General features: G+C 37.6%; 3 protein-coding genes across 3 annotated transcripts; all 3 read left to right on the top strand.

Annotated features, from left to right (window-relative positions):
- The first annotated feature begins 7499 nt into the window (after nt 1–7499).
- LOC119547736 (histidine-rich glycoprotein) lies at nt 7500–8376 on the top strand. The gene is made up of 2 exons (XM_037854722.1): nt 7500–7560; nt 7621–8376. The coding sequence occupies exons 1-2, from the start codon at nt 7549–7551 to the stop codon at nt 8299–8301; spliced, it is 693 nt and encodes a 230-aa protein (XP_037710650.1). The 5' UTR covers nt 7500–7548; the 3' UTR covers nt 8302–8376.
- A 266-nt stretch (nt 8377–8642) lies between these two features.
- On the top strand, nt 8643–9784 carry LOC119547675. Its single transcript, XM_037854635.1, has 2 exons — nt 8643–9262; nt 9319–9784. The coding sequence occupies exons 1-2, from the start codon at nt 8734–8736 to the stop codon at nt 9585–9587; spliced, it is 798 nt and encodes a 265-aa protein (XP_037710563.1). The 5' UTR covers nt 8643–8733; the 3' UTR covers nt 9588–9784.
- Nucleotides 9785–17477: 7693 nt separating this feature from the next.
- Nucleotides 17478–17957, top strand: LOC119547443 (partner of bursicon). The gene is made up of 2 exons (XM_037854304.1): nt 17478–17732; nt 17787–17957. The coding sequence occupies exons 1-2, from the start codon at nt 17478–17480 to the stop codon at nt 17955–17957; spliced, it is 426 nt and encodes a 141-aa protein (XP_037710232.1).
- The last annotated feature ends 9220 nt before the right edge of the window (nt 17958–27177 follow it).

Below are 27177 nucleotides of genomic sequence, written 5' to 3'. Positions count from 1 at the left end.
TGACTACCCAATGACCGCTTCGCTTCGCCCTTCCACCCTGGGCCCTCTCATTCCACTCGTTTATTCTGTCCAAAGTGTCAAATTACCCAGAAAGCCGTAAATTTAGGCCTTCTGGCTGCTGTCATTTGACCAAGAGCCATTCTGCAGCCTGGCTGGCACACAAAATTGGTTTCTGTGTCCGCTCGGTTGTTAATCTCTGTTGCAGAGATTAGCGCCCCCATTTAGGTGGGCAAAAAGGTGGCACAGGACTTTGGAAATTGGTCCCTTTTTTCGAAATACATAAGCACCAGCTATTGCCACATATGTGTTATCCGATGCGAAGTCGGGAAAATTGATACCTTGTGCACCAAGCCAAGAGCTAATTAGGTTCCCCGGTCTGATTGAGAACCGTGGCACGGGTTGGGGTGGGGATATATCAGCCCTCTACTTATGTACCTCGTATATCCCTCTAAAAAGCCTTCGATGATTTCAGCTATATTCAATACGAATAGGAACCAGTGCTGGTTGATATAAGCAGGAAATCTCACACCAGCGAACATGACTAAACCTTTAGGTTTTAGTTTCAGTAATATAAAACAAGGAGATAACTTTGATAGGGGGTTATAGATACAACAACTCTAGTAAAAATATTAAATAAAATTGTTGCTAGGTTTTACTCAGGCAATTTACTAAGCCTTTCCAGTATGAATTTACTATCAAACTTTATTTTATTTATTTTTCTCCAAATTCTAAGTAACATCTAGAAACTCACAGTAAAAGACTTGATAATCCATTAGCATTTTACAATTTCGTAAAGCAGTTGAGATGACTCTATTTCCAACAAGAGTCGGTTTTGTTTTTAAGTAATTAAAAAAGAGACAAACGTAAAGATTCAATTTGAGAAGTACAAATATTTGCGGTCATCCCCGTTCACTGCACTACTCAACTGGCAACGCCCTGTGATGCCAAAATCTATTCTCACCTTCGTGCTAATCGCTATGCACAACATAAATCCAGTTTGGAAAAAAGCTGAAGCGACTCAGAACCCACTTTCCCACTCTTTCGGGCAGATGTTGTTGGCTTAGAGCTCACAGCTCACAGCTCTGAGCCCAAGGGGGAATGGGAATTGTTTGCTTTTGTCGACTTTTTGTGAAATCCTGATGGAAGCAATTGTTTATGCATTAAATAAGCCGATGCAGAGCAGGGCAGAGGACCAGGGCCTAGAGATGAGCACCGGAGATACTCACTTGGTAGACAACTGACAAAATATGTAGCACAATGGCTGATGGGTAAACAACAAGTGAGGGGGGCAGCTTAGCAAATCTCAAATCTGACAGCCAGTCAAATACAATGGCACTTAGGGGCTGGCCCGGTCCTACCTAGGGGTGTATTTCTGAATTTGAGAATTTCTGAACTTCGAGTGCGAGTTTCGCCCCGAAACTCCTTACGGCCTTTGCACATTTATGATAAATATCTAATTCCATGATGGACAGCTCTCAAAAGAAGGGAAACTGCTCGTCAGGGATTAGTCCATAGTCCCTCGTTCGCAGTCTCGACTACCAGATTGTTATCACACGCAATTTTGTAATTTGATGAAAACAAACGAATTAAGATAAAGATCGCAGAAAACCCGGTAGTTGTTCCAGACACCAAACAATACAAGTGACGACTGAGATGTCGTACCCCCATTCAGCTAATCCCCGGCAATTGGTATCGTATGCGGTATGGTTTAGTTTTGTCGGTTTAGGTTCACACAACTGTGAAATTTGATGCAGACGGTAGGTGAAGGTAACACGATATGCATCACTATGCACCCATTGTTGTGCAGATCTGGTAGCCACTGATTAGTCCAGGCATCTGTTAAGCCAGAAGCTACCCAACATTGTTCTACAGAAGGTGGGTCCTTAACAATTCCCTCGGGTGTCACCCAGAGTGCTATCTAATTGGGTGCACTTTGTTCCCCTCAAGGGAACGAATTGATCAGTGGGAATGATGACAGATTTTCAATTAAATCTGCTCAAAGGAATGCAAATCAGGGCGAATTAAAGGATCTCATGAGTAGCCAGAATTAACATAAACCAGAAAACACCCCTTACATAAACAAATGCCATATCATATTTCCAAAACATAGCTGGCAGCTTTTAATAACAAGATAAGATATCAATGTATTTTAAGATCTCTCATAAGATGTTTTATGGAAATTTTTTAAAGTCCCACCATAGCTTTACACAAAACTTATACTCTGTGTTTCAAGAAGATAAGAAAGGAAGATTAACATATTTTAGAAGATGTTTCAGAACAAGGTTCTTAAATGTATCACCACAGCTTATCACAATACTTTTAACATCCTTCCCATAAAGTTTCCATAAAACTTGTATATTTTTACTTCATACTAACAGGCATCACAGTGTTTAAGTGTATTACTTCTTTCATCACAAGGTTCTTTAAACTACCTCCACAGATTATCACACCATTTTTATAATATTCCTTTAAGTATTTCTTACGGACGTTCACATATAATATGTGTATTTCAACTTCAGTCTCACAGAGCACCGTTTATTTCCATTAAAGTGGCCCACATATCATTGATAGATCGATCAAATGTGGAACACTGGTAGCTGGCAGCCGATGTAATCGAACGTGATCTCTCGCAGGCCCCACAGGCCTCAAATTAATCTATATGAGTCGCCGCCGCCACCTCGTACAAAAGGAAGAAAAAGAAGTTACTTTAATGAAGCACATGTGTCGGCTTTCGGACAAAAGAGCGGGGAAACGGAGTCCGACCCGACCCGAAGCATACAATTTATGATTAATCACAAGATCGATGAGAAAATTATGCTCATGACAAAAGGCCGAGCCAGAAGCGGGCATTAATCTGCATTTTCTAGGCCCCATCGAGCGAGAGATGACAAAGCGTTTATGGCGCATATAATTATTGGTTGCCGCCAAAGATCAGATGAGAAACGGAGCCTCAAGTGGCAGGAAATGCTACACAATTTGCCTTTTTTCCCCCCACCACCACATCTGGGGACCTGGGACTATTCTCCATCTCGTGAGACCCCGGAGATAATGTCTTAAGTATCGGCGACCAAAATGTCATTAATGACAAGTGCTTATAATGACTGGTAAGACGTTTTGTGAAAAAGTCTTTCAATCCGACTCGACTGGAAGCATGCATAATTTGCTTATAGCCAGCTACTGTTCCAATCGAGTTCATGGGAGGCAATTACGAGTGGTGTGATTATGCGATATGCCCCATTATTAGGCCTATTTGGCGGCTAAGTTCAAAACTGACTGCACAATCAATTACAGTCACTTTTATTTTGATTCGCTGCCCAGGCTGCTTTTATAAAAGTCTTTCCTGTCCACACACACTCGAAATCAAGTCACAGGTTAATTAACGCGTTTGCTTAATTGCCCATATCAATTAATTGTTAGAGGCGAATAGGTAATTGAGAGTCTGTAGAATGTTAGGTACTTGTGCTCCATTCGCTGCATTTTATTATAAGTTGATAATAAGTTAATAAATTCAAACGGGTTCCGCCAAGATTTGCCAAGTGCTCACATGTTTTTTAAAAAGTATACAATCACTGAAAATTTAACTAAAGTACAACCATTTTTATAATTTATTTGCATTCCAAAAACCTTAGAGATTCCTCATAAATACTTAAATTGCTTGGCAAATAATTAAGGGACAACAAGAAAGCGATCACAACTTGCCAGAAGAAGAGGATAAATAAACAACCTGATAAATACCAACATGTGCAGACTTAACCATTAATAACTGGTAAGCTCAGCAATGTTGTTGCGTTGCTAACTATTTTTGTTCACAGACAGCATTATAAAAAGCAAAAAAAAAAACGAAGCGTTTGTAATTATAACGCAAAAAGGCCGCGACAAACTCATTTGTCCATAGTGAAAAATTCACATTACACAGCGTCGCAGCCTCTGGAGATTGACACGTAGAGGGGTGAAGATCGGGTAGATGCCATTTGAGGCCTGGTCGGGATGGTGGCAAAATTGCCATGACAACAAATCAAGCATCATAATGTGTCAAGCAATGCATCAAGTGGCCCAACTGGAACGTCCAGGCAGCCCAACGTTGCGACGACGGACCAAACGCATTACAACGTAATTGACGAGAATTGTCAACACTCCTCGGGACTCCGGAGCAATCGGTGCTATAGGGGGCATGTCGGGGTAAGTGGATGCGCTCCCCTGGATGTCCCAACACCTCGGACCCGGCCACTTACTTTATTTATCGCAATTACCGATTACAGCTAACTTTATGGCCTGCCAACCAGTTTCTTGTTCAATTGCAATTGCTGTGAATTGTCTTACGCATTTTTTGCCTCCTCTTCGCCTGGTCATAATTTATTGTCAACGTCGGATATTGGTAGTACAAGAAAGCTCTGGAAAAAGAGGTATATAAAGTGCTTAAAGATTCTGCGTTGACTTATGACACTCCTATAATAAATAAACATGTTCTTTGGGAGGAACTAATAATAACTCTATGATAACCAGTGACGGATCCAGAATTTGGTTGTGTATTTGTTGAGTATAAATAAAAAAGTGGAATAAAATACATACTTTTTAAACCGAGTGGGCGATCTATCCCCTATATCACCCCCGAGGATTCGCGCATGATGTTAAACTTACGTTGAGCCCAAAACTTATTTATCTCTGTTGAATGAATTGTCAGAGTATTACATTAATTATGAAATAGTTTAAAAATAAAAGGATATATAAAATATATATTTTTTTAGAGAACTTTTAATGTTATAAAAACTTAATGTAACGTAAAAAAACATGATTTGGAATATTATTATTAAGAATAGACTATCTCGACTCGGGAAATATTTTCTTATGCCATTTAAAAGATTTGTTAAGGTGAATTTGCATTCTTAACATAAGATACATTAGTTAATAATTTTATAATGTCATTTCTTTATTTTAAAATATTTGGCTTTATTTATAGCTTCTTATAAAATGATAAGTATACCAGTAAAATGCCAATTATAAAGGACATTGCCTAAAGGACGTTCCATGTCAAACAATATGCCTCTTTCAGTCCCCAACAATCGCGATCAAATTCGATATTCGTAGTCAGTTTGTGTTTCGCCTCAGTTTATGTTTCGCTTGGCAGTGACAGTTGATGGGGTCCTGTCAAATGAGTATCTGTCAACAAGCCCTCAACGTTGTCGTTTTCAATTTTCGGCAGGATGCCGGCGAAGGATATTTATGGTCACGATGGTGCTGAGGGAAAAATTATCGAGGCATTTTGATCGTATTTCTTAAGCTCGTTACAGTGGAAAACAATTTCGTATTCGAGCGCATAATGAGTGGCGACTTGCAACGAATGGCAGTCGATGTTAAGGCTGTTGTCCCTTCGTTGTCTGCGGTTTTTGATCTGCTCCTGCCACTGCTGTTGATTATCCCTTGACAGGGCATCAAATGCGAAAACGACCGCCCAATTTACATACAATGCACATCAGTCGAACGGCCACGGCAGCAACATCAAGTACTGGGCTACAGTCCCTGTCACTGCCACTGCCACTGGGCACCTTTGTGGCATCATCGGTCTCCCCATCGCCTTTTTTCCTTCATTTCTTGTTGTAGTTGTATTTGTATTTACCCTTTTACCCAGGCCCAAAAGGCCTGGCAATCAAGCGTACTTGTTGTCCGACTCCAGCAACTGGGCAACCGACCAACCAACCAACCGACCGACCAACAACTTTAGCGGCCATGACACAAAGATTGACAGCATGTCGTCGCTGTTTGGAAGCCTGATTGACATGAGTAATCAAGCAGCCGAAATGTGCCCACAAAACGCAGCCAGCAGTGACACTGACAACGAAACCAGCGAACCAAACAACGCAGCCTTTCGTTTGCCCCTTTGACTGACAACGATGAGTCGACAGCAACGGCAACTGGCAACTTGCAACTGGCAACTTGCAACTTGCAACTCTCAACTCGCAGCAGCAGCATCGCCATCGCAATGCCATAAGGGCAATTTCGTTGATGAAACGAGGGGGATTCCATCGGGCTCAAAGGAAACTCGACTTATAGATGCATAGGCTCAGTCACCATAATCAGAATCAATTAAAGCATGCCTTGCTGTATAATATGATCCATATAACCTTTAAGAGACAGCTGTAAGGATCTTGAAAAAATTGTGTGGGAAAATCAAGCAATGAACAGAAAAAAGAAGGAACGTTATAAAAAAAAAACAAAAATCAATCCGTAAATTAATAATAAAAAGTTTGAAGTTGAAATTTGACCAAATAAAATATAAACAAATATTTAAAAAATATATATGTATATTATATTTTGCAGTAACAGCTAGAAATCTTAAAATCGTTTATCAAGTATTAACATTATAGCTTATAAAATGATCAATTCAATCTTAAATAATCTAATCATAAATGCAGCCCTAATTTTAATAATACTAAAATAAAAGTACTAAAATTAAAATGTCTATATAAAACTGTGGTTTTTTTAAGCTTTAAAAATAAAGAGTACGCCAAAGGTATTTTTTACTTAACAGTGATCCCTTAAATCCCATATCAAATGTCCTATCCCTTTTCCCTCAAGAACATTCTCATCCAATTATCACATTCCCAGCTAATTCACGCATCAAATGCAAATTGCATTCAACAATGTTCGTTCCGTCCATCTTCCTTACCTCATATGTATGTAGCTCTTGAGCACTTTCGAAAATCCTTATCCTTTGCGGATTACAAAACAGAACCAATATCCCCATTGTCAACTCGAACGTGGCCTTTGATGAAGGCGACACGACATTGACAGACGGTAGCCGATTGACTGCTGACAGGCCGATTGGCGGGACGAAAGCCCCCAGAAAGTAGGGATCGGTATCGAAATCGGTGGAGAAGAGACAGGACGGAGACGGCAGAGACAAGCCTTTCCGATCTGGCCAAAATGAAGAAGCGGCTGCGGAGGGAGAACTGCAAACTGCAAACTGCAAACTGCAATTCTGATGACTTTTTGTCAGGCCTGATTGACGTCAACGACTCAGCGACGTTTGTCAGGCATATAAATCTTTTGGCTCGTTTGTTTCTTGGCTATGCCCACATATCCCAATCCAAATCCAAGTCCGAGTCCCGGCCGGGGGATTATAATGCCCGACAACGACAGCGATGCGATGCATAAACAATGCCACTTTAAATTGGCAATTGTTGCGACAGTAAATTTTACAATGAATTACTACACTGCCATTCTTTTCTTTCCTCATTTTTGTGTATATTTCTTTTTTTTAATCGATTTCCGAAACAACAGCTAAAATAAAAGGGTCGAACTGTCTGTCGAATATAATTGCACCTCTCTGGGGCGAAAGTACGGCCTGAACTTGAACTGCAAATTGGGGCGTAACTAAAGACCGATTTACCAATTCTTTTTTTGAAAGTTCAACCTATTAGGTCGGAAATATGGGAAATGCTTCAACTATAAAAAGGCCGGGTTAAAGGTAAGTTGGTACAGTTCACTTCAGCTTGGTGATCAGACAACAGTAGTCCTGCTAAGATCAACTCATAAACTAGCTGCGGTACCATGGCTCAAAAGGTAAGTCCAATTGAAGGATAATCATCATGATAGCTTATGTTATCCCTTGATTTTCCTTAGTTTCTCGTTGCCTTCGCCCTGTTGGCCATTGCGGCTATACGGGCAGCTCCTTTCCATGGCCACGAACATCATGGCCACGAACATCATGGCCACGAACATCATGGCCATCATGGTGGAGCCACCAGTCATGCCTCCGTGCATCTGACATCCCACGGTGGTCATCACGAGGAACACCACGGTCACGAAGGACATCACGAGCACCACGGTCACGATGATCACCATGACTCGCATGCTGAATATGACTTCACCTACGGGGTCAAGGATCACAAGACCGGGGATGTGAAGACGCAGAGCGAGTCACGACATGGCCACAAGGTTACCGGACACTATGAGTTGATCGATGCCGATGGTCACAAGCGAACTGTCCACTATACGGCGGATAAGCACAACGGATTCCAGGCCGAGGTCCATCGCGAAAAGCTCTTTGATCACCACCAGGCTGAGCACCACGCCCATGGACACAGCGGCTATGAGGGAGGACACGTCGAGTTCGAGGAGCACTCCTCGCACTCCGGCCACGACTCCGGCCACGGACACGAGGGACATGGCTATGGTCATGGCCATGGTCATGGTCATGGACACGGCAGCAGCACCCACAGCTACTCGCTGAAACAGGACCATGGTCATGGACACAGCCATGGCCACGATCACGGATCCGAGCACGGACACGGTCACTACTAAGATCCCCCTCCAAATCGAATTGTTGTTAATCTCCCATTGAACACTTACCAAATACCCATTGTTGTTATACCTAAATAAATCAGGCAAATATTTTCAAAAGTGAAAGGTTGGCTTATAATTGGAAAGTTTGTTGAATGAGGAGGGGGTAGAGACCTGCTTTCTGTTTATGAGTTCCATCAAATAAATAAAAACTAAGTTACCAGATACATCTACAAAGGTATCATTACTAACTAGTACTATAAATGGAACACTAAAAAGTATGTTCCCTACATTTTAAAAATGTTGAGTCATTACGATTTCTTTCTCTTACGGCTTTCTTTATAAAACAAATCTAGTATTCCTCGTATAAAAAGTCCGAAAGGTTATCATCTATTATGTACTTAAAATATACGTAAACCAGATACCAGATACAAAAAACATTATAATAAAAAAATGTACCTATTTTTCTACAATCTATTTCGGTATAGAATCTCAGTGATGGAAAATCTGAAGAAATTAACCTATTTGCCATTTGAGGTCCTCGATCTAGTGTTTTCGGAATTAAGTCTACAAAAAAAACTGGAGTTGGCTCAGGCTGATGAATATCTGGGATATGCGTTTTCCTATCACAGCCGAGAGAATTACAAGAGCTTGAAAGATATTTTCGAATTGCACTCCAGCTTGCCCACCGAATTGTGGGAGGTTCTATTGAAGTATTGCGGTTCTACCGTGAAGGAATTGACCTGGAACGACGATTTGGCATTGGCAATTCAGCAGTACTGTCCAAATCTGGAATCCGTATATATTTTTGTGCATCCTGAATCATTTGATACCATCCAGGCTTTCTTAAGCGATCGAAAAGACTCTTTGAAATTAATTGAGTTAACATTACATAGGGGTGTTCCCAAAACAATCTTAAATGTGGTGACAAGAATGACCAACCTAACAAAATTCAAAATAGTTAGATACATAGACGATAACGGTGAGTGTAGTTTAAATATTTAATATTTATTTATAACATATTTCTTTGTTTTAAAGTTCACCTGCTAGGGAATATGGATTGCCTGCAGGAGCTGAATATCGAACATCTTGCAGATGAGTACGAACCTTGTGTGAACACATACCTAATTGGATCTTCAGGAGGAACTTATCGTAAAGTGACACAGGCCAACGTTAAACTAGTGATAGAAAATAAGTTTGATCATCCGATTTGGTCCTACTTGAAACATTTGAAAATAACTAATAGAAAAATCAACATGACGGCCTGTTTTGTACCACATTGTCGGGAATTAAGTGTCCTGATGTAGACTAAAATTATAGATATAAATTTAACAAACTTGTGATATGCATTTATAAAACATTATTTAGAACTATTTAAAAATTTAAAAGTATTCGAAAAATTGTATCGTATCTGAATGTAAAAATGTTTAAAAAAACAGTAAGAAGTTTTAGGAATTCATTTCATGTCAAATATTTTAACAAATCTTAATGGTTATTTATGAAATATATCAACTCTGCAACTTAACAAAAAAAAATCAATAATTTGGGTCAGAGTTGGCAATGGGCGATCCAAAAAAACTATATAATATAAATTCAATAATGATATATCATGTTTATGCTGCTCATCCATAAATTAGCCAGCATTTCAGGTGCCTGAAAACTTGTATCATCAATTTATGCATGCGCATTATATAGATGCGCACATATAGCGATTTTTTATGGACGATTTCTTTTCACTTTTAGTGGTGGCAATTGGATTTTCGGTGCTGGAAGTCGTTTATTCATTCTCGCGTACCCATAAATCAAATATATCTCCCTAGCTCTCGTGAGTTTGTGTGTGTTTGTTGCCCTCCCCTCCTCCAAAAGTTGGCTACAATTTGTTTAACAGACAGGCTCGGCACATCCTTGCGTTATCCTGTTGCCCTCGTTTGTTGCTGTATTACAAATAACTGTGGAATATTTATAAGCATCATAAATTTAATTTATGTCGCCGCTGCGCCCGCCGCGTTTATTGTGCGCATAATAAACGCTCCACAGAAATCCCTTCTCGACCCAACTCGACCGGGAATCCCCCTCCAGTTCCCTCGCGCTTCGGAGTAATTTATTATTTTTATACGTTCCATGCGTTTGTGCGGCACGCACTTTCTACATTATATAATATACAAGATATAGTGCGAAAATTGCTGCTGCTATTACTTATATTTACTATGACATTTTTTGCTGAAATATCTTGTTCTTTGTTGCCAATAATGATCAATTGAGGTTCATTGTGTTATATCTGTAAGTTCAAATTTTACACCAAAATATAAATGAAATATTTTGTGAAATATTGGAAGTTATAATGATGCATTTGAAAAGGAAATTAATTTTAAAAATACATACATGGTTAATTAATTTAATTCAATAAAATACTAACAAATTCTTTAAAAATTTCTATGATTTCAGACTTTTTTCTGTATTTTTTCAATTAATTTATGAATTGAAACAATTAATCGATTTCCATATTATTTATATTCAAGGAAATTACTCGTTTTGTATTTTAATTTCGTTAATCGCGATTCCCAATCAATGCCTTTCGACATTTAATGAGCTGAACTGAAAAATTTACATGCCACCTCATGCAATTGAATCATAAATTTTGCTTTGGAAAAAATTAAATTGAAATTAATTAAGCTAAGCTTCAAGGGAATGTGAAGTCGCTGTTGCCTCAGATCGTAAATTTAGTTGATTACGATTTATTTGAAATGAAATCAAACCAATAAAAAACAGCGATACCGAAACGCAAAACGAAATGAATTTAGAAAACCGAAAAACTAACCAAACGCGTTGATCAATTTGCATTGCAAATTGCTTTGTCAAGTGAGTTTTGAGCTTTTAAGCGGACCATTCGCGCATAAAAATAAAGTAAATATGTATTTTATGTTTCACTTGTCGTCGTTTAATGCCATAAAAATGGGTATGTGTCTTATTAACTGATGAGGCTGTCGGTTCGACAAAAAAAAATACATATTCACAAACCGGTATGGCACCAGCCAAGTCAAATCCGAGGGGAGGGCGCCCCCAATCCAATGCCCGTTACCTGACTTGGGCCATAGTACGGTGTCATTAATTTTGGAATCGTAAAGCCCACAATATGTCAAACGAGACCACACAGCGTCGTAAAATTCAATGTTTATGGGCTGACTGTGACTCTGATTCGGTATAGTAAGTTTGGCTTGATTTTTTCAAGCCGAGCTTGCTTCGATTTTGGTTTTGGTTTCGGTTCGGACTTTGAATTTGTTATCAAAAGTGTCGCGTCGCTTTTAATGGCTTTTGCTTTAGGTGGCTGCCTTGTTGCGTGTTTCGGTTTTTTAAACGCTTGCCAGAAAATTAAGCGTAACTTATTTGTCAAGTTTCTGCTCGTTTGTTGAGTTTTTTGTTAGGCAAACGTTTTTTGGAAAACATAAATAAACTTGATTCGGTAGGAGATTGTGTCCAGTCAAATGAGCTCAAAATGCCATATCAATTAATGTGCGGGTTTCGAGTGCTAGCACTAATGGTCCTTTTTTGTAACAAGCCGAATTGAAAATAATCTTAAGTATATTTATTTTGGCAGTATTTCTCCTTTCAATTATTGCAATTTTAAAAGTTATCACATCGAAAAAATGATAGTATAATTGCGGTTCCTACAGTTAGAAAAAAAATATTCTTAAATTTTTTCTTTAAGAACGTTCTCAAATTAAGTATAATTTATTCTTGAAAATCTAAATATTCTTGATAAAATGATGCTAGAATTTAAGGTTTCTAGAAAAAAGCCATCTTAAATTTCTTGGCTTAAGAACTTTCTTGAGTTAAGAATAATTTAGTCTTGAAACCCAAAATATTCTTGAAACAAACGCAATGGGCTTGGCCCTGCCTGCGTGTAAATGTATAGTTATAAAAATAAACAAACCGAAATCGGAAAAAAAAAATATTTTACAATAGTAAATAAATTTTTGACTTGCTAAAATTTTTGAGCTGCTAGTAAAATCGGAAAACTGATTTCCCCCAGATCAATTGGCGCGCCGAAATCCAGTTGTGTTTTATCGCCCAATGCAGCATTTGGCAAATTGCATTGCTCATTTTTGTACACACTCCGCGAAATATCAATAAATATTTTGCTAATTACACCGCAGAGTGATTATTTAAGCCGGCGATATGGGCTGCCGCTGCCGGTGTTTGTGCTGCAGCTATTACTGCTGGTCGGCCGTCAGATTGTAACAGATGCCCCATGGCATCCGTAATAATGTTAAATGCTTTATAATAACCATAAATGTTTGAAATGTATGTGCCAAATGGCTTTTGGTGGCACATCCAACCGCACACAGAAGCGGAGTCCAGTCCGCTCGGCATATAACCAGTTCGAATCCAGCTGCGTCTCTCGACAGCCGGCACAGTGAGAGGTCCAGGTCCCCCGGTTCCGAAGAGTCGCAGTCGGACTTTTTGCCATGGAAATTGTTTATGAGGGGGGGTGGAGTGTTTTTCTGAATTTAACTGATTTTTAATGTGCGCGGCGAGACTTGTGGGCGTTGGCGAGATCGAGAGAGAGGGAAACGGGCATAACTTTGGGGTCGACACATAACGCCATTTCGTATTAGCCAATTTGCGGCAGTTTATTGGTGGAAAAACGTTATGGCATGATTGGCTGCTGGCTACTGTTTAATAAACTCATTGATTTATGGCTAATTAAATTTGTTGGCCATATTAATTTATGCCAATTTTCGTGGCACATGCGCAATTAAATGAATTCCCCAATGGGTCAATGCTACATTTGGGCAGCACATATAAGCTGAATGAACGGGTTGAGTGTACATATGTACCCTACCATATATCAATGATTAATGATCAACAAATTGGGTTGACGGGGGTAAATGGAATTTTTCTTTATTTCACCGAGGAGCTGACCATGAAAATTGAGAACCCGCAACGCCCCAAACTGTCAGTTATCCATCACGATTGATGGATGTGCTGGACGGTGGGGCAGTCTTAATATCTTAAGACCGCGAGAGAGTAGAAGCTACCATCCACTCATCGTCATTGTCCGTAACCATTATCCGCAACTCTAGCCCCGGGTACTCACTCGGCTTTATATATACGTATGCTCGTAAATCGTGCAAAATGATCCTCACTTCCCACCATATAGAAGACCCTCACTTCTCGCCGATCGCTGGGGTGTTACCCACACATAGCACCGCAGTTTTGGCTGCCTTCGCTTATCCAAAATTGTAATCAACTTAATAATAGGTTCCGCGCGCCTTAATGCTGATTAGGGGTTTTGTTTTTTAGTTTTGGATGGGGGGCAGCGAGATTGAATGTTGGGGCACATACGCACCGTAATTATGCAGGGCAGTGTACAGTTGGCTAACGGGCAAATCGGCCGAGCTGGTTACTTTCGTTTTACTACTTTTGAACTGGCAGTCTGCTGCACTTGCAAAATATAACTCCTAAACTAAAATAGACAAAGCCACTTAAAAAACATGAACTATATATAACATTTCTAACTTCATTGTACGAATTATATTAAAAATAGTTCTTATACTCAAATACACAAATAATACCATCATTTTTTTATAATAAAAACAAATAGCTTTTTAACGTTCTCGTAAAACTCATAACGCATTTTATCACCTTATGAAAAATCCATTAGCAAGTTATTCCCAATAATTATTTCTGAAAAATGGCATCTCTTGTATGTTGCAATACTACATTCCTTTTTCGTATCTATTTTTCCAGCATTTTTTATATATCACAAGCTTTATGTGGCTATCAAAATTAATTTCCGATATGATTGATATGTTTTGCAGACACACGAAACCGCTTCCAAGGCAGAAATGACTTTGTCCAGCGGACAACTATAAATCATTGAGACAAAAACGTGAACACGCGGCACACATTAGTCAAAGAGGGCAAAGGCAGCCGAATCGAGCTGTTGGCCAAAACGCATAAACATTTTACAGCGCAAACAATTAACTAAAAATAACATAAAAGAGTAGGCAGCGCTCCGCGAGACATGGGGCCAACTTGAAAATCTTGAAACGAAAAAATGATTAATGAACGTCACAATGGCAGTTTGGGAAAGTTACATAAATTAACACATGTCTTTACCATAATGAGTCAACAGCGATTTGGCCAAGTAGGAGCCAGCTACAAGCCCAGTCTCTAGTCATCAGACAGACAGCCCCAAGGCGCTCAAATCGGTTTAATATAATTAATGTGCCTGCTGATTATTACTTTTCCAGTATGTTTCTACAGCTGCCATTACGAGAAACAGGCAGTGAGTATCAATTCTAAATCAATTAAGCAAGAGCATGTCAATCGATTGGGGAACATTAAAAAACTATTAGGGAACCCAGACATAAGCACTATAAATTAAATATAATTTAATGTTATGCCTACGAAGGGGTGTTCTTATATTTTTGATATTGATCAATATATAAGTATTCGAATATTTTAGATCATTGACGTTTTAAGTTGATATTTTATAATTTAATAAAATTAAGATAATTAAGATAAGATAAAAACTTATCAATTAAAATGTTTACATAAAATAAATAATCTTTATTTCTAACATATCCCTAATTGTTTAAATTTTAAATTGATACTGATCAATTTCTAAATATTCGAATATTTAAGATTATTGTTGTTTTAGGTATGATTATTTTTCATATTATGAAAAAAGATAAGCAATTATCAATTAAATTTTTTACATAAAATATTACTTATATTTATTTACTTTCTTAAGATCATTGTTGCTTTAAGTAAAATTATTTTTTAGTTTAATAAAATATATTAATACACATGAAATATTATCAACCAAATTGCTTAAATAAAATATAAATTATCCTTATTTCTATAAAGGTTCAAACTTATAGGGATCCCTATATTCAAGTTTATTGTATTGTTTATTGGTATTGAAACAAAATCAATGTTGCCCCAAGATCGGTAATTCAATTAACGAATACAGAGCGTAAAAAAGCGTAGAAAATCGAAACCCAGTCCGCCGATTTCATGACAATTCACAGCCAGGTCTGTCAGAATTTGTTTTATTATTTTTCATACATTATTGTTTTTTCTTTGTCTGCAGTGACGGTGAAATGAACGCACGGTGAACCAAAAAATAAGGGCAACTTTCTGGTCATGACAGGTTCCACAGGACATGGCCAGACAGGGCACACACTCATAATTGTTGTATTTGTTGTTAACGGAAAACAAAAGGAGCAGCCGGTCCAAGTTCATTCAAATGGTTCGGTTCGGTTCAGTTTGGTTCGGTTGAGGGCCAAAACGGCACAGAATGCGGCAATAAAAAATGTGTGGCTCATGTGGCCCCGGGACAAACATATACGGAAGAGCGAACCGGGAAGGAGGACGAGTACGAGAGGCCCAGGCAGACACTAATTCGATCTGATAATCATGGAGTCCCGCCAAAGGGCATGAATTGTAATTTCCTCTTTCGCGGAATTAACTGTCGGTCCCTGTCGCTTGGTCGGTTGGCTTTGTTGTTACGATGTTTGCAATTTTTTTTATTTTTTGCTTTGAGAATCTGTTGAATTTGGTTTTTTTTATTTTTTCGGCGGAGACACACGGTGCAACCATTGTTGACTGGTATTTATGTGTCATATTTATTCATTTAAAGCATTGCGCTTTTGTTTTTTTTAATGCTGCCGGTCGTGTGTCTCTTTGCATTTCATTCATGTCCACAATGGCTGCAGGATTTTTTTTTACCCTTAGTTATCCTTTGATGTCTGGCCCTCTTAGGAAAACTCACTAATTTGAGAATTCAACAGATCAGCATGGGGTGAAAATAAAGCTGCTTGGGAATTTGTAAGAAAAGTCTGCAGAACTTTTAGTTCCTTTTTAATATCATTACTAAGTAACCGATTTAAGTCTGCTATTGAGTGGACCAATTTGTATTAAAAAAACGTAATTATAATGAGTATAAATCAAATTATAATGAGAATTGAATCAAAAATTCCTAAAATTAAATTTAAGTATTAGAGAACATTTTTAAAAAATTAAAAAAAATATAGGAGGTAGTCAACCGTTTTTTAAAAAATGTTTCCCCTTAATGCAATGTTATCTTCGAAAATTCTTTAACAAATTGTTGCGCCCAACTGCATTTTAGAACAATTCACAGGAAAAATTTCAGTCAAAATAAGCAAAAATCCCGACAGTAAACCAAAAAACCAGAACAAAACTTTGCCCCCGAACGATAGACACAAACATACACCCTTGTTTATGTATTCAAATACTCGTGTGTATATATGGAGACGGGACTGACTGAACAACAATTTTGCAAACGGAGGGTAAAAATAAAATCAGCATTTTTAGTAGTTAATTTAATTTATTGCAGCGTTTTTATGGTTGACTTTATTGCATAATAAAACATAATTTACTGCGCCATTGAGACTTTTTGCGTTTGCGTCGATGATTCTAAAGCGCAGCCATCGACCATTCAGCCCACAGAGGAGTGAGGTGGAGAAAAGCAGGCCCACCGAGGGATACAGATACAGATACATTTGCAGGGAACGAGACTGTGGTTACTGCGAAATTGGGCGAGACAAAGACGATGCCAACGGGCGGAGGACTGGGCCAAAACCCGGAGGAAAGAGATACGAGAGGTGGGAAACTTCAGACAGATTGCGATTTCATTTTTTGTTTACGTGGCCGGAAAAGTGCGGGGAAGCCCCAAGAATTATAGGATCATCTTTAGATTAAAGCTAAAAATATGAGTCTGTTTATAGCATAGAAAAATTACTTGTTCCTCTGATACAAAATGTACTATAAATGTAGGAAAACAATATTAAAACATTTTTTATACAATTTAAAAATATATTTTCAAATTTTTTGTTACATTTTTATATGAAAAAAGGGGATGACGGAAAAGCTCAATAAAAAATCGATATATTCGTAATGTGTTTCACACCCAACTTATCGCAACTTGTGGTCGAGTCGTTGGATTTAATCACCAATTAACAGAACAGAAGAGTGATGGTAATATTGCCTAGGTCCTACCGCAACTTTAGCGACCGAATTTCCACCCGCTGGGCAGGACACAAACATTCCATCAGCCAGTCATTGACATATATCATGGAATCCAATCGAGACCAGCTCTAGTCCCCGTATAAAAGAGCCACCGCATCGAGGGATTGCAAACAGTTGGGCGTTGGGAGTGGGTCAGAATGCAGGTCCAGGAATTCCTTTTCGTTGCCGCGGTCCTAATGCCCCAGGGCCTCAGGGCATTGCGATACAGCCAGGGCACCGGCGATGAGAACTGTGAGACCCTGAAGTCGGAGATCCATTTGATCAAGGAAGAGTTCGACGAACTGGGAAGGATGCAAAGGACCTGCAATGCCGACGTCATCGTGAATAAGTGCGAGGGATTGTGCAATAGTCAGGTGCAGCCATCGGTGATAACTCCCACGGGGTTTCTGAAAGTAAGTGGTACTTCGTCCTATACAGAGGATTATAATATATATTACACTTTCTAGGAGTGCTATTGCTGCCGCGAAAGCTTCCTCAAGGAAAAGGTCATCACTCTAACCCACTGCTATGATCCGGATGGAACTCGTCTGACCTCTCCGGAAATGGGCAGCATGGATATTCGTCTTCGTGAGCCAACCGAATGCAAATGCTTCAAATGCGGCGACTTTACTCGTTAATGTCCCATATATTTATAAACAATGAGTAGAAAATTCCATTTCAATATTTAAAATACATCTGAAATACTCACTTATTGAACGCCTATTCTTATGCTTATATTTATTTTGCTTATCTGGAGCATACCAATTTTATTTCAAAATATAGATATGGGATGTAAAACATAAGTTCTAAAGAAATCTCTAGGGTTTGTTTTTGTAATACTTAGCATTTTCTTATAAAGAACACGTCTTTGGACAATTAAATAATTTATTTTGCTCTTTAAATGTAGTGTCCTATTGTTTAATGTTTTAATTCCAAAATTAGCCAGCTTGGCTTATGAATGTTAATTGAAACTTCAGTTTGAAAGACGTTTTCGATTGAACTAACCATTTCTTGACGCAATCTGGTATGCATTTTGTGGAGAACATCTATGACTACGTTATTCAATAACCCAAAGGCTAACATCTGTTTGATTGAAAATACAGTCCGCAATTTCGCTTTGGGGCATTTGCGTTACTCCATGTATGCATGAAGTTTGATTTCCCAAAACCATGCAACACAATCCTGAATCCGAAAATGTTTGACATATCACTGGAGGCCGAAAATTGATTGCAACCGAAATGGCATACATCACTCGTCTTTTGCAGGGCATTTCGTTCGAGAAATACCAACGAGCATGTTAGCTTTTTGGCTTAGCCTGGCCGGCAAATTAACTCATTTAGTCGGGGGGTCCAGCACTCCCAATGGCCGTACTTATGTTGGCATCTGTGCGGGACATGATGCCTAACCACCCGGAAACTCGTCCCGCAAACATAATAATCAAGCGTAAACTGCACTTAAGATGAAAACCGCTTTCTGGTTGTTAATTTTCATCATTATTTTCCCTATACCTCTCGCTTATTTTTATTATTTTTTTTTTTTAATTTTCAGACATGCGAGTACTGGGCTGAATTGATTAAAAGCCCAGTTCAGGGGGGGAGGCCAGGGGCAGGGAGAACATTGGCTAATTGTAAATTGGAGCGGTTCGGAACGGAACACGCTCGGTTCGGGGCTAAATAATAATTTCATGTTCACAAGCACATTTGCACGCACTGTAATTTACTTAAGCATTTTTCCACCGCTCCCCATATAATATACTTACCCAGCCCGATGTGATCTCCGCCGGTCGGTCCTGAGTTGCCGCCTTTCGTTCGTGTGTGCGAAACTCATAATTTAGTTGACACGCCCATTAACATCGGGCCGGGGCGATCCGCCAGTGCTCCACATCCCCATTACCATCCAGATCCCCATCCCAAGGTTCATCCAAAGGAGTATGGGGGCTTCGAAGGGGGTACCTGGGTGGCATCGCGCGTCAGTGGCTCCATCAACAGCAACGTGCCGACACAATATAAATTATATATTTATATTTATAACATACATCGGGCTAAAGCCGCGACTTTGGCCATTTTCATTCTCGGCAAAAATCTTGCATCCCGGATGGAGGCACGTAGAGCCGACGAGCAAAAAAAAACTACCGGGGATCAGATGATCACTCAAAACTTTTAACATTTCATTAGGGTAATCAAATTATACAGTCTATAAACGAACGGGTTTCCACAACCAATTACTGATCCACTGCAGCTGCTGAATAACTCATTTAGCTTCCATCGATGATCACATGGAAAGTGTGGATCGATTAAGCTTTCCTTGGGATAATAATGGAGGTAAGTTATTATTTAATTTAAAGTGTGTTGTATACTGGCAAAGAATTGATTGGAGCTAATATAATATATTTTATAAATATTTTATTATACGTTTTAATATTTTAAAAATATTTTATTTACGCTTTAAGATATTTAAAATAAACTTTACGTAATTAGCTTTATTCAACTTTGGAAATATAAACACTATACATTTTATAAAAGTCGTTAATAAAACCGGAAACTAAAATAATATATTCTAAAAATATTTTATTATATGTATGCTTAAACATTTATAAAAAGCTCTATTAAATTAGCCTTATTCTATTTTGGAAATATACACTTTATAAAAGCCGATAATAAAATAGGTACATTTTTAATCTGTATGAAGTATATTAAATAATTATTGAATTCGATAGTCAAACACACTAAATACATTGAGTATATCCAATAATTATTGAATTCGATAGCTAAATACTCCCATAAATTTCACTCGCAGGCCACATTTGTGAGCCAAATCGAATGCATGCGTCGTGTTAAATAAATTGCTGCATATTAATTAGTTATAAATTAAACACAGGCCACAAAAGGCAGGCGACGTTAAGTTTCTATATTCTACCGAGTCACTTTGATGATAATTAATGAATGTTAATTAATAACAAATTTGAAACTCACAGAAAAAAGGGGGACAAAAAATATAAACATTTACCCGAATGCTACTTTATTGTTATTGTTGCCTTATGCTGCTGCTGGTTATCGCTTATACAATATCTAACATACTTTTTGTGTTAAAAAGCGTTAATATTGGCAATTAATTTTCATCATTTTGGATTCTTTATTTCTTCTCCATTCTCATTTGCATGAATTCGCAATTAATTTGATATGTTTGTCATTTGGTGAAATACATTTTTGTTTGTCTTTAATGAAAGCTCAAGGCGAAATGTAAGCAACAACGTTTTTGTCGAACGGAAAAATGCTTTTAGTGTCAAGACACTGTCGTATTACCACTCAGCCCTCAACACAATCAACCCACAATAATGGCCAAAAGACAAGAAGGCGTGACATCATTGATTGGCTTTATCTTTGAGGTTATTTCCCCGGCTCTTTTTTGAGATTTCTTTGATTGCCTATAGACTTACTATATATGTCTAAAGGTGGGCAACACGATCGCTTCGCTTTCTGATTGAAATTTATGGTGTGTTTATTATAACAATAGTTTAGCCTAATGCTATTTGACATCTCTGGACAATACCATGAACTATAATTTATGGATTCAGCTCAGCAGATTAATTAGCAGAACGTTAGGGGAGGTTTTGGGTTTGGGTATCTAGCCAAATAGATAAACATTTTGTATTTACTTATAATATTATTTGAATAAAATACTCTTTAGTAACTAATTTTCCTTGATTTCCTTTCCTTTCGTAGAGTATTCAGGAAACAACTTTGCGTTATTGTCCGTTTGGAAATTCGCATATATCATATTTCAGTTAGAGGGGGCACAAATGCAGAGTGCTGTGGACTGTTGACTAGGGTGGACCAAATGCAAGGTGCAAGGGGCAACCTGTCAGGGAGTAAAAGCGCAACGAAGCGCAAAGCGTTTTTGCATTTTGCATTAAATTTATGATTTTTACAGCTGACATTTGTTTTCGGGCGCCTTTTTCCTCCTTGCAGCAGCCGCATGTGCGTAGGGCATAACATGTACCAGTGCAACAGCAACAGCAACAATGCCAAGCACGACGGCAACATATTTTTTCCGACTAGCAACATCAAATGATTCGAGCAACGAATTAAATATGCCCTTCCTTACTTTTATTTTTTTAATTTTTATCTTCTCTTTGGCACTTTACTTAACAACCTAAACAAATTATCTTGATTTATACGTTCTTTATTTGAGAATTATTATTCTTATTCTTTGAAATTTCTATATGTTTAAATTATGGCCTTAAGAACTAATGACATTTGCTTGATTTAAGAATAACTGATTGGATATTATTTAAAATGTTATAGCATTTAAATTAATTAATCATATGAATTCATTTTCACAAAATGCTGTTAAGTCTCAGAACCGTATTTCCCCGGTTTTTAAAACCTTTTTAAAGTAAATACAACAACAACAAAAATATTAATAATTTATATAAATCTTAACTAAAAAATATAATTTAATTTAGTTCTCTAAAATTTTCTATTTATAAACAAATGTCACTCGATCAACTAATTCGAAGCATTGTAATTTAATTTTCTTCATTTTATATTCCATAAAATCAGTCCATTTAAATTTTAGTTTTTTTTAGGGTTAACATAAATTGTTTAGAATTTAAAATTTTTTATTAAACTGAAATTCTCTTAAGAAGAGTATTACAACAACTGAGGTAGCAGCAGCTGTCATAAGATAAAAATTTGCCCGCGCCTGCATGTTGCATATGCAACTGCACCCGTTGCAGGTTGAGGGGGCAGGAAGGGATGGGGGGAGGAGAACGGGCCAAAGGGGGCAACATGCAACATATTCTAATGCGTTGCGACATCAAGTGACAGCAACGGCGACAGTTGCTGTTGCCGCATGAGAGGCGGCGACAGGCGAAGCAGCGAAGATGGAGAGAGCACCAGCAGCGCCGGCAAAAAATACTATATGTAAGTGAAAAGCAAGCTGCATTTTCCCGGCATGCAAATGAACTGCAATTATGATAAACGCCACCAGTTGACCGGATGTGAGCAACTAAAGGAAAACTGGCCCAGGAGCGGGACACCTTTTGTACTGCCAAGATTGCGCAATTATAATAATGGACAATAAACATGAGATGCTATAAGATTACAACGAAAATGCAAATAGGAAGGCTGGACAAAGTGGCAACATTATGTATTCTATCTAATGTGATGTTAGAAAACAATTACAAAATTTTTTATTGCCAAGAGCTTTCATATTGAACTCAACATTCCAATTAAATTGAGAAATTTAAAAAGAAAATAATTTTGGTTTTTTAACATTTAAATGTAAGCTAGAGAAATGTCACAGAAGTCAATTAAGGATTTTCAAAAAAATCTTTCTAAAATTAAAGCAAAATAACTCCGAAACACAACAATTTTATGGCTAAAATTGACCAATAAGGATAGTTACTAAACTATAAAACAGGTTAACAACTTTTAAAAATAGTGACGTGTATATTTATATTGCTTTAGTTACTAATTTATAGTAAGAGTACCATATTGTGTATTGTGTGTGTATTTTTTTGTTGGTGAAACTGACATTTTGATAGGTTGGGACCATTTAACAATAATATTGGTCAAATTCACCTATAAGTTTTTAAGTTACTCCTTAAGGTAAGGCCAACATTTGAAGTAAACTTACTTCCAACTTGATAGCTCCTATAGTTCCCCAGATTTCGACGTTCATATGGATGAACAGATGGATACGCAGCCAATCATGGTTAGATATAATATGCTGACTGATCAGGAATATATATACATATAAAGTTAAAACACTTACTTTTTAATGAATACAATGTTTAGTATTAAATAAAATTAGACCATATTATTAAATAGTTGTTTTCATATTTTTTTAAAAATGATGTAGATGTAGATGTTAAAATAAATATAAACAATAAAAATTTATTTTTAGAAAAAGTATTCAAACATAAAACACAACTGTTTAGAGAAATCATAGCTTAAAGCTTAGTAACAACTTTGTCCTTTTCATTTTGTTATCCTTTTTCAAACCAACATTTTGAAGGAAAGCAAAAATTAAATTGAAGCTAGCATATGTTGCCTGCTGGCCTATGGCTTTCGGATTTTTCATTTTTCTTTTTTTTTTCTTTTTGTGATGTTGCACACACTTATACACGAAGAAAGCGAAGCCCCTTTGGCACATTACTCATACGCCCCAGTGGGCAAATTTATGAAGTCGCCAGCGCACTTGAGGCCACGACAAACGAGCAGGAAAAAAAGGCGGAAAAACCTACAAACACACACTCCTGACATCCATGTACAAACACTGGGTAAGTGCGTTTGTGTGTTTATTGGAGAGTAAAGTATAAGTATGAGGCAAGTAAGGCAGCTTGTAAAATATGCCAAGGGTTAAAAAGTGTGCAGCATATAATTCATACACATTTTTTCCTACATATACAGCAGGAAAGTCGCCTGGAAAATATGGCCAAAGGGTGAAAAGATGAAAAGCGCAAGAGAAAGCGTGGCAAAGGCGAAAGCTTAACTGCAATCGAGCAACGGGGACTGCTGCATCTTTTAAGAGGATGCATACAAATGGCACTGCGGATAATTATATATCATTTTTCGGATTAAATTTTTAAATGAAATATCTTTAAAAATAAATATTGCATACAAATGGCGACACTGCAGAATATTATATATAATTTTCTCTATTAAATTTAATATTAGAATATGTAAACGTAGGGGTTACTATAAGAAATAGTTATGTAACTTTGGACCCATCCCATGGATTATAGTTTAATAACTAATTAAATACATATACAACCATTTTTAATAGTAAAGTATAATACTTTTAATTACTAAACTCTTATCATTGGTTAATTTTACCAACCAAATTTTTAGTGTGTATTTAAAATGTTTTTTCCTAAATAAGCCTCTAAAAATGCAACAATGAGATAATATATAAGTAAATTTAACAAAAGTATTTTTCATCTCCAGAAGTATTTCAGCAGTTTCTATAATTTTCTATTGAAAAGAGATCAGGAAGTGTGGAACAACACATTGTTAAGGCCCTAAATTTTTCCCGAGACATCCCGCCAACAAACAAGCACTCAGCCACTTTGGTGACCATTTTGCGTTACTAAAAGGGCTTTTCCGGTCACACATGCCGCATCCTCATCCTGTGAGCCCGAACCGCATAAATGAACTGCTAAAATGCTAACAAAAGCCCGAAACGGAAACGACCCCGCACCGTGAAAAACGCACCCCTACTTATTTGTCTGTTGGGGATATTCGCTTGGGCGCGGCAGACAAACTCGCACACAAAAAAAAGGATATGGCCAAAACCCGGTTCTCTATTATAAATTTTTTCTGTTTTTTCCGCTTCTGTGGCTTGTAATGTGTTGTGGCCACAAAATACTGTTAGCCACTTAATTTTGTGGTTTACCCAGAGAGCGAGAAATACATATACTTTTTGTGTGGTTAATTGAAACTCGATTGTTTTGTGTGTTAAACCAGAAATGAGTCTATTAAGCCGAAAAATGAAACTAAAACCATATTGTGAAACAAAGGGAGGCTATAAAACGTTTGACTCCGGCATCTAAATAAACATTTTATGGTTTTTGAAAGGCGAAACTTTCAAAAGCTTCTTAATGAACACGACAAATTCCAAAATGGACGGTGGACGGGGGGCATTTTATGAGAGCATCACCGAAAATGTCTGAAAAAGGCGTGGGGCAGCAGCGGCAGCTGTCAATTTGTGGCCGAAATATGTAAATTATCGATTGTTAATTCAAAGCGCCACGATTAGTATAATTGTGTGTTTCTCTTCCAAATCGTAAACATTTTAATGCCATAAAGCTAGAGCAAGAGCTCGTCTTTTGAATATTTAACCAATTGCGTGGACTTGGCTGTGTTTTCACGACCATTTTTTTGTTTTTTACGATGCAGCGGCCTCAATAGAGCAATTTAACTACAGATTATGAGTCTTATATGTGATTTTCTAAGCTGATTTCAGGTGGTTTAGCTATTTGCATACTAAGTAAGAAAATTAAACTTAATTTAAAAAAAAAGTTAATGGTAAGCACCAAATTGGGAAATATTAATTTCCTATCAAAAACATAAGGTTAGTGTCGTTAAAGTATCTCAAAGATCTTTAATTCCAAGGTATTAAATTGAAAGCAATTAAGAAAATATATTGTTATTTAATAATTGGGCTTAAAATGGGATAGTTTTAACATACATTTCAAGATCTATTTATTTTATGAAAGAATTTTACATTTTTGTACTATTTTAAGATGAACATTTATTTAAGATGGTATAACAAATCACTGTTAGTTCTAGACTTTTAAAAATCTTTTTTAATATTTGACTGAAATATAGAGATGCATCTTGATATAAGGAGTTATCAAAAATTTCTTTGGACTTGGGGAAAAATCATTTAAACATTTTTAAGAACAGTAAAACTTTTGTGAGCGACAAATTGCATTTGAAAATTTCCTATAGCCAACCAACGTGCAAAATTAGTCAAAAGTTTTTCTCAGACATTTCCCTTCTTCATGTCCGACCCGAGCTAAGTTTTCCGCCAGCTGTTTTCTGTTTACAGTGGGGAAAACTCTCAGTGAAGTGAGGGAAATCCACAAAATGTTCATCTCTCAGCGGAAATGGCTCTCTCACTCTCTTTCTCTCTCCGGCTCTCTGGAGCTCTAAATCATTTTTCCTCGGGTTGCAGCTTTTAACACATCCCCACCCCCGCCACACACACACACTAGCACACTAACAAGCGCCACACACACGCCCACCTGCTCGTAAACAATTATGGCCGACGCCGTTGCGCTCTCCGCACGCACACACTCGTCACGGCTGCACACACATGTGGGGAAATAAATTGCCCACAAAACACTGCGAAACAGCAGCAACAAAATTACCCAAAATGGCTACACAGAAGCGACGATCGCCCAATGAGCGTGTTGGTGTCGGTGTGGCCAGCGTTGTGTGTGAGTGTGGCCTCTATTTTGGGTTGTTAAATTTTTTAATTTTATAAACAAGGTTTTGTTTTTTATGTTGGTTTTATGTTTTTTGTAATTTAGATACCATACGATACCATGTACGGCGTAGATTGCAAGGTTTGAGTTGTCCAACTGGTCGTATACGCAATTTTATAAGATCGTCCCCTCACTTGCTTAAAATGGCATGTTTCAGTTTTATCAAAAGTCGTAAAAATACGTAAGCTTTAGTTCTTTTAATCATTTACTGAGTTTAATAACTATACTGGATAATTTTATACAATATTTCTAAACTGTGTTCTTTTCTAAGAACATGGAAGTACTTAGAACATTTTATTATATCTATTCTTTTTCCCAAAAGATCTTGAAAAGGATTGACCTCACTGAAATACATTTTAAATTTTTTTGTTTAACACTTTATAAATACTAGTAATAGAAAAATTGTATGGCTTTTAAATCCTCAAGCATTTCTGTAAAAGTTACATTTATAAACCGAACTTAATAGATTATAAAAGTAAGGATATTAAAAAATATTCTAGAAATTTCCTGCTTTTCGAAATATCCTTTACTTCCCGTTGTCAACACTGCTTTTCCGTCACATAATATTCATCTACTACTAAACCGCCGATTCTACTGCGCTTTTTCGCTCTCCGCTCCCACGCAAAACTTACTGCCTCAGCAAAAGGCATGCGCGCTCAGCAAAGAGCGCTAAAGTGGCGCACTAACTTTTCCTCTCGACCCCAACTACTAAGCTCTCTCGCTCTTCTCTCTCGCGCTCTCCGAAAAAGGGGAGCATGGCCTCGGACAACAACAAAAGCACACTTGTTGAAAATGAAAACGGCCCCAAAACAACAAAGAGCGAACTGGTTTTCGGGCGAGCACAGAAACTAGCGAGCGAG

Source organism: Drosophila subpulchrella, chromosome 2L, assembly GCF_014743375.2.
Source record: "Drosophila subpulchrella strain 33 F10 #4 breed RU33 chromosome 2L, RU_Dsub_v1.1 Primary Assembly, whole genome shotgun sequence".
NCBI lineage: Eukaryota > Metazoa > Arthropoda > Insecta > Diptera > Drosophilidae > Drosophila > Drosophila subpulchrella.
This window is presented reverse-complemented; position numbering and strand designations above follow the sequence as displayed.

Bases quoted from the DNA above. Each gene is read 5' to 3' on its own strand.
- LOC119547675 (XM_037854635.1), top strand. From the start codon at position 8,734: ATGTACCTATTTTTCTACAATCTATTTCGGTATAGAATCTCAGTGATG. The intron at 9,263-9,318 runs GTGAGTGTAGTT...TTTGTTTTAAAG, and splicing joins TAGATACATAGACGATAACG to TTCACCTGCTAGGGAATATG.
- LOC119547443 (XM_037854304.1), top strand. From the start codon at position 17,478: ATGCAGGTCCAGGAATTCCTTTTCGTTGCCGCGGTCCTAATGCCCCAG. The intron at 17,733-17,786 runs GTAAGTGGTACT...TACACTTTCTAG, and splicing joins CTCCCACGGGGTTTCTGAAA to GAGTGCTATTGCTGCCGCGA.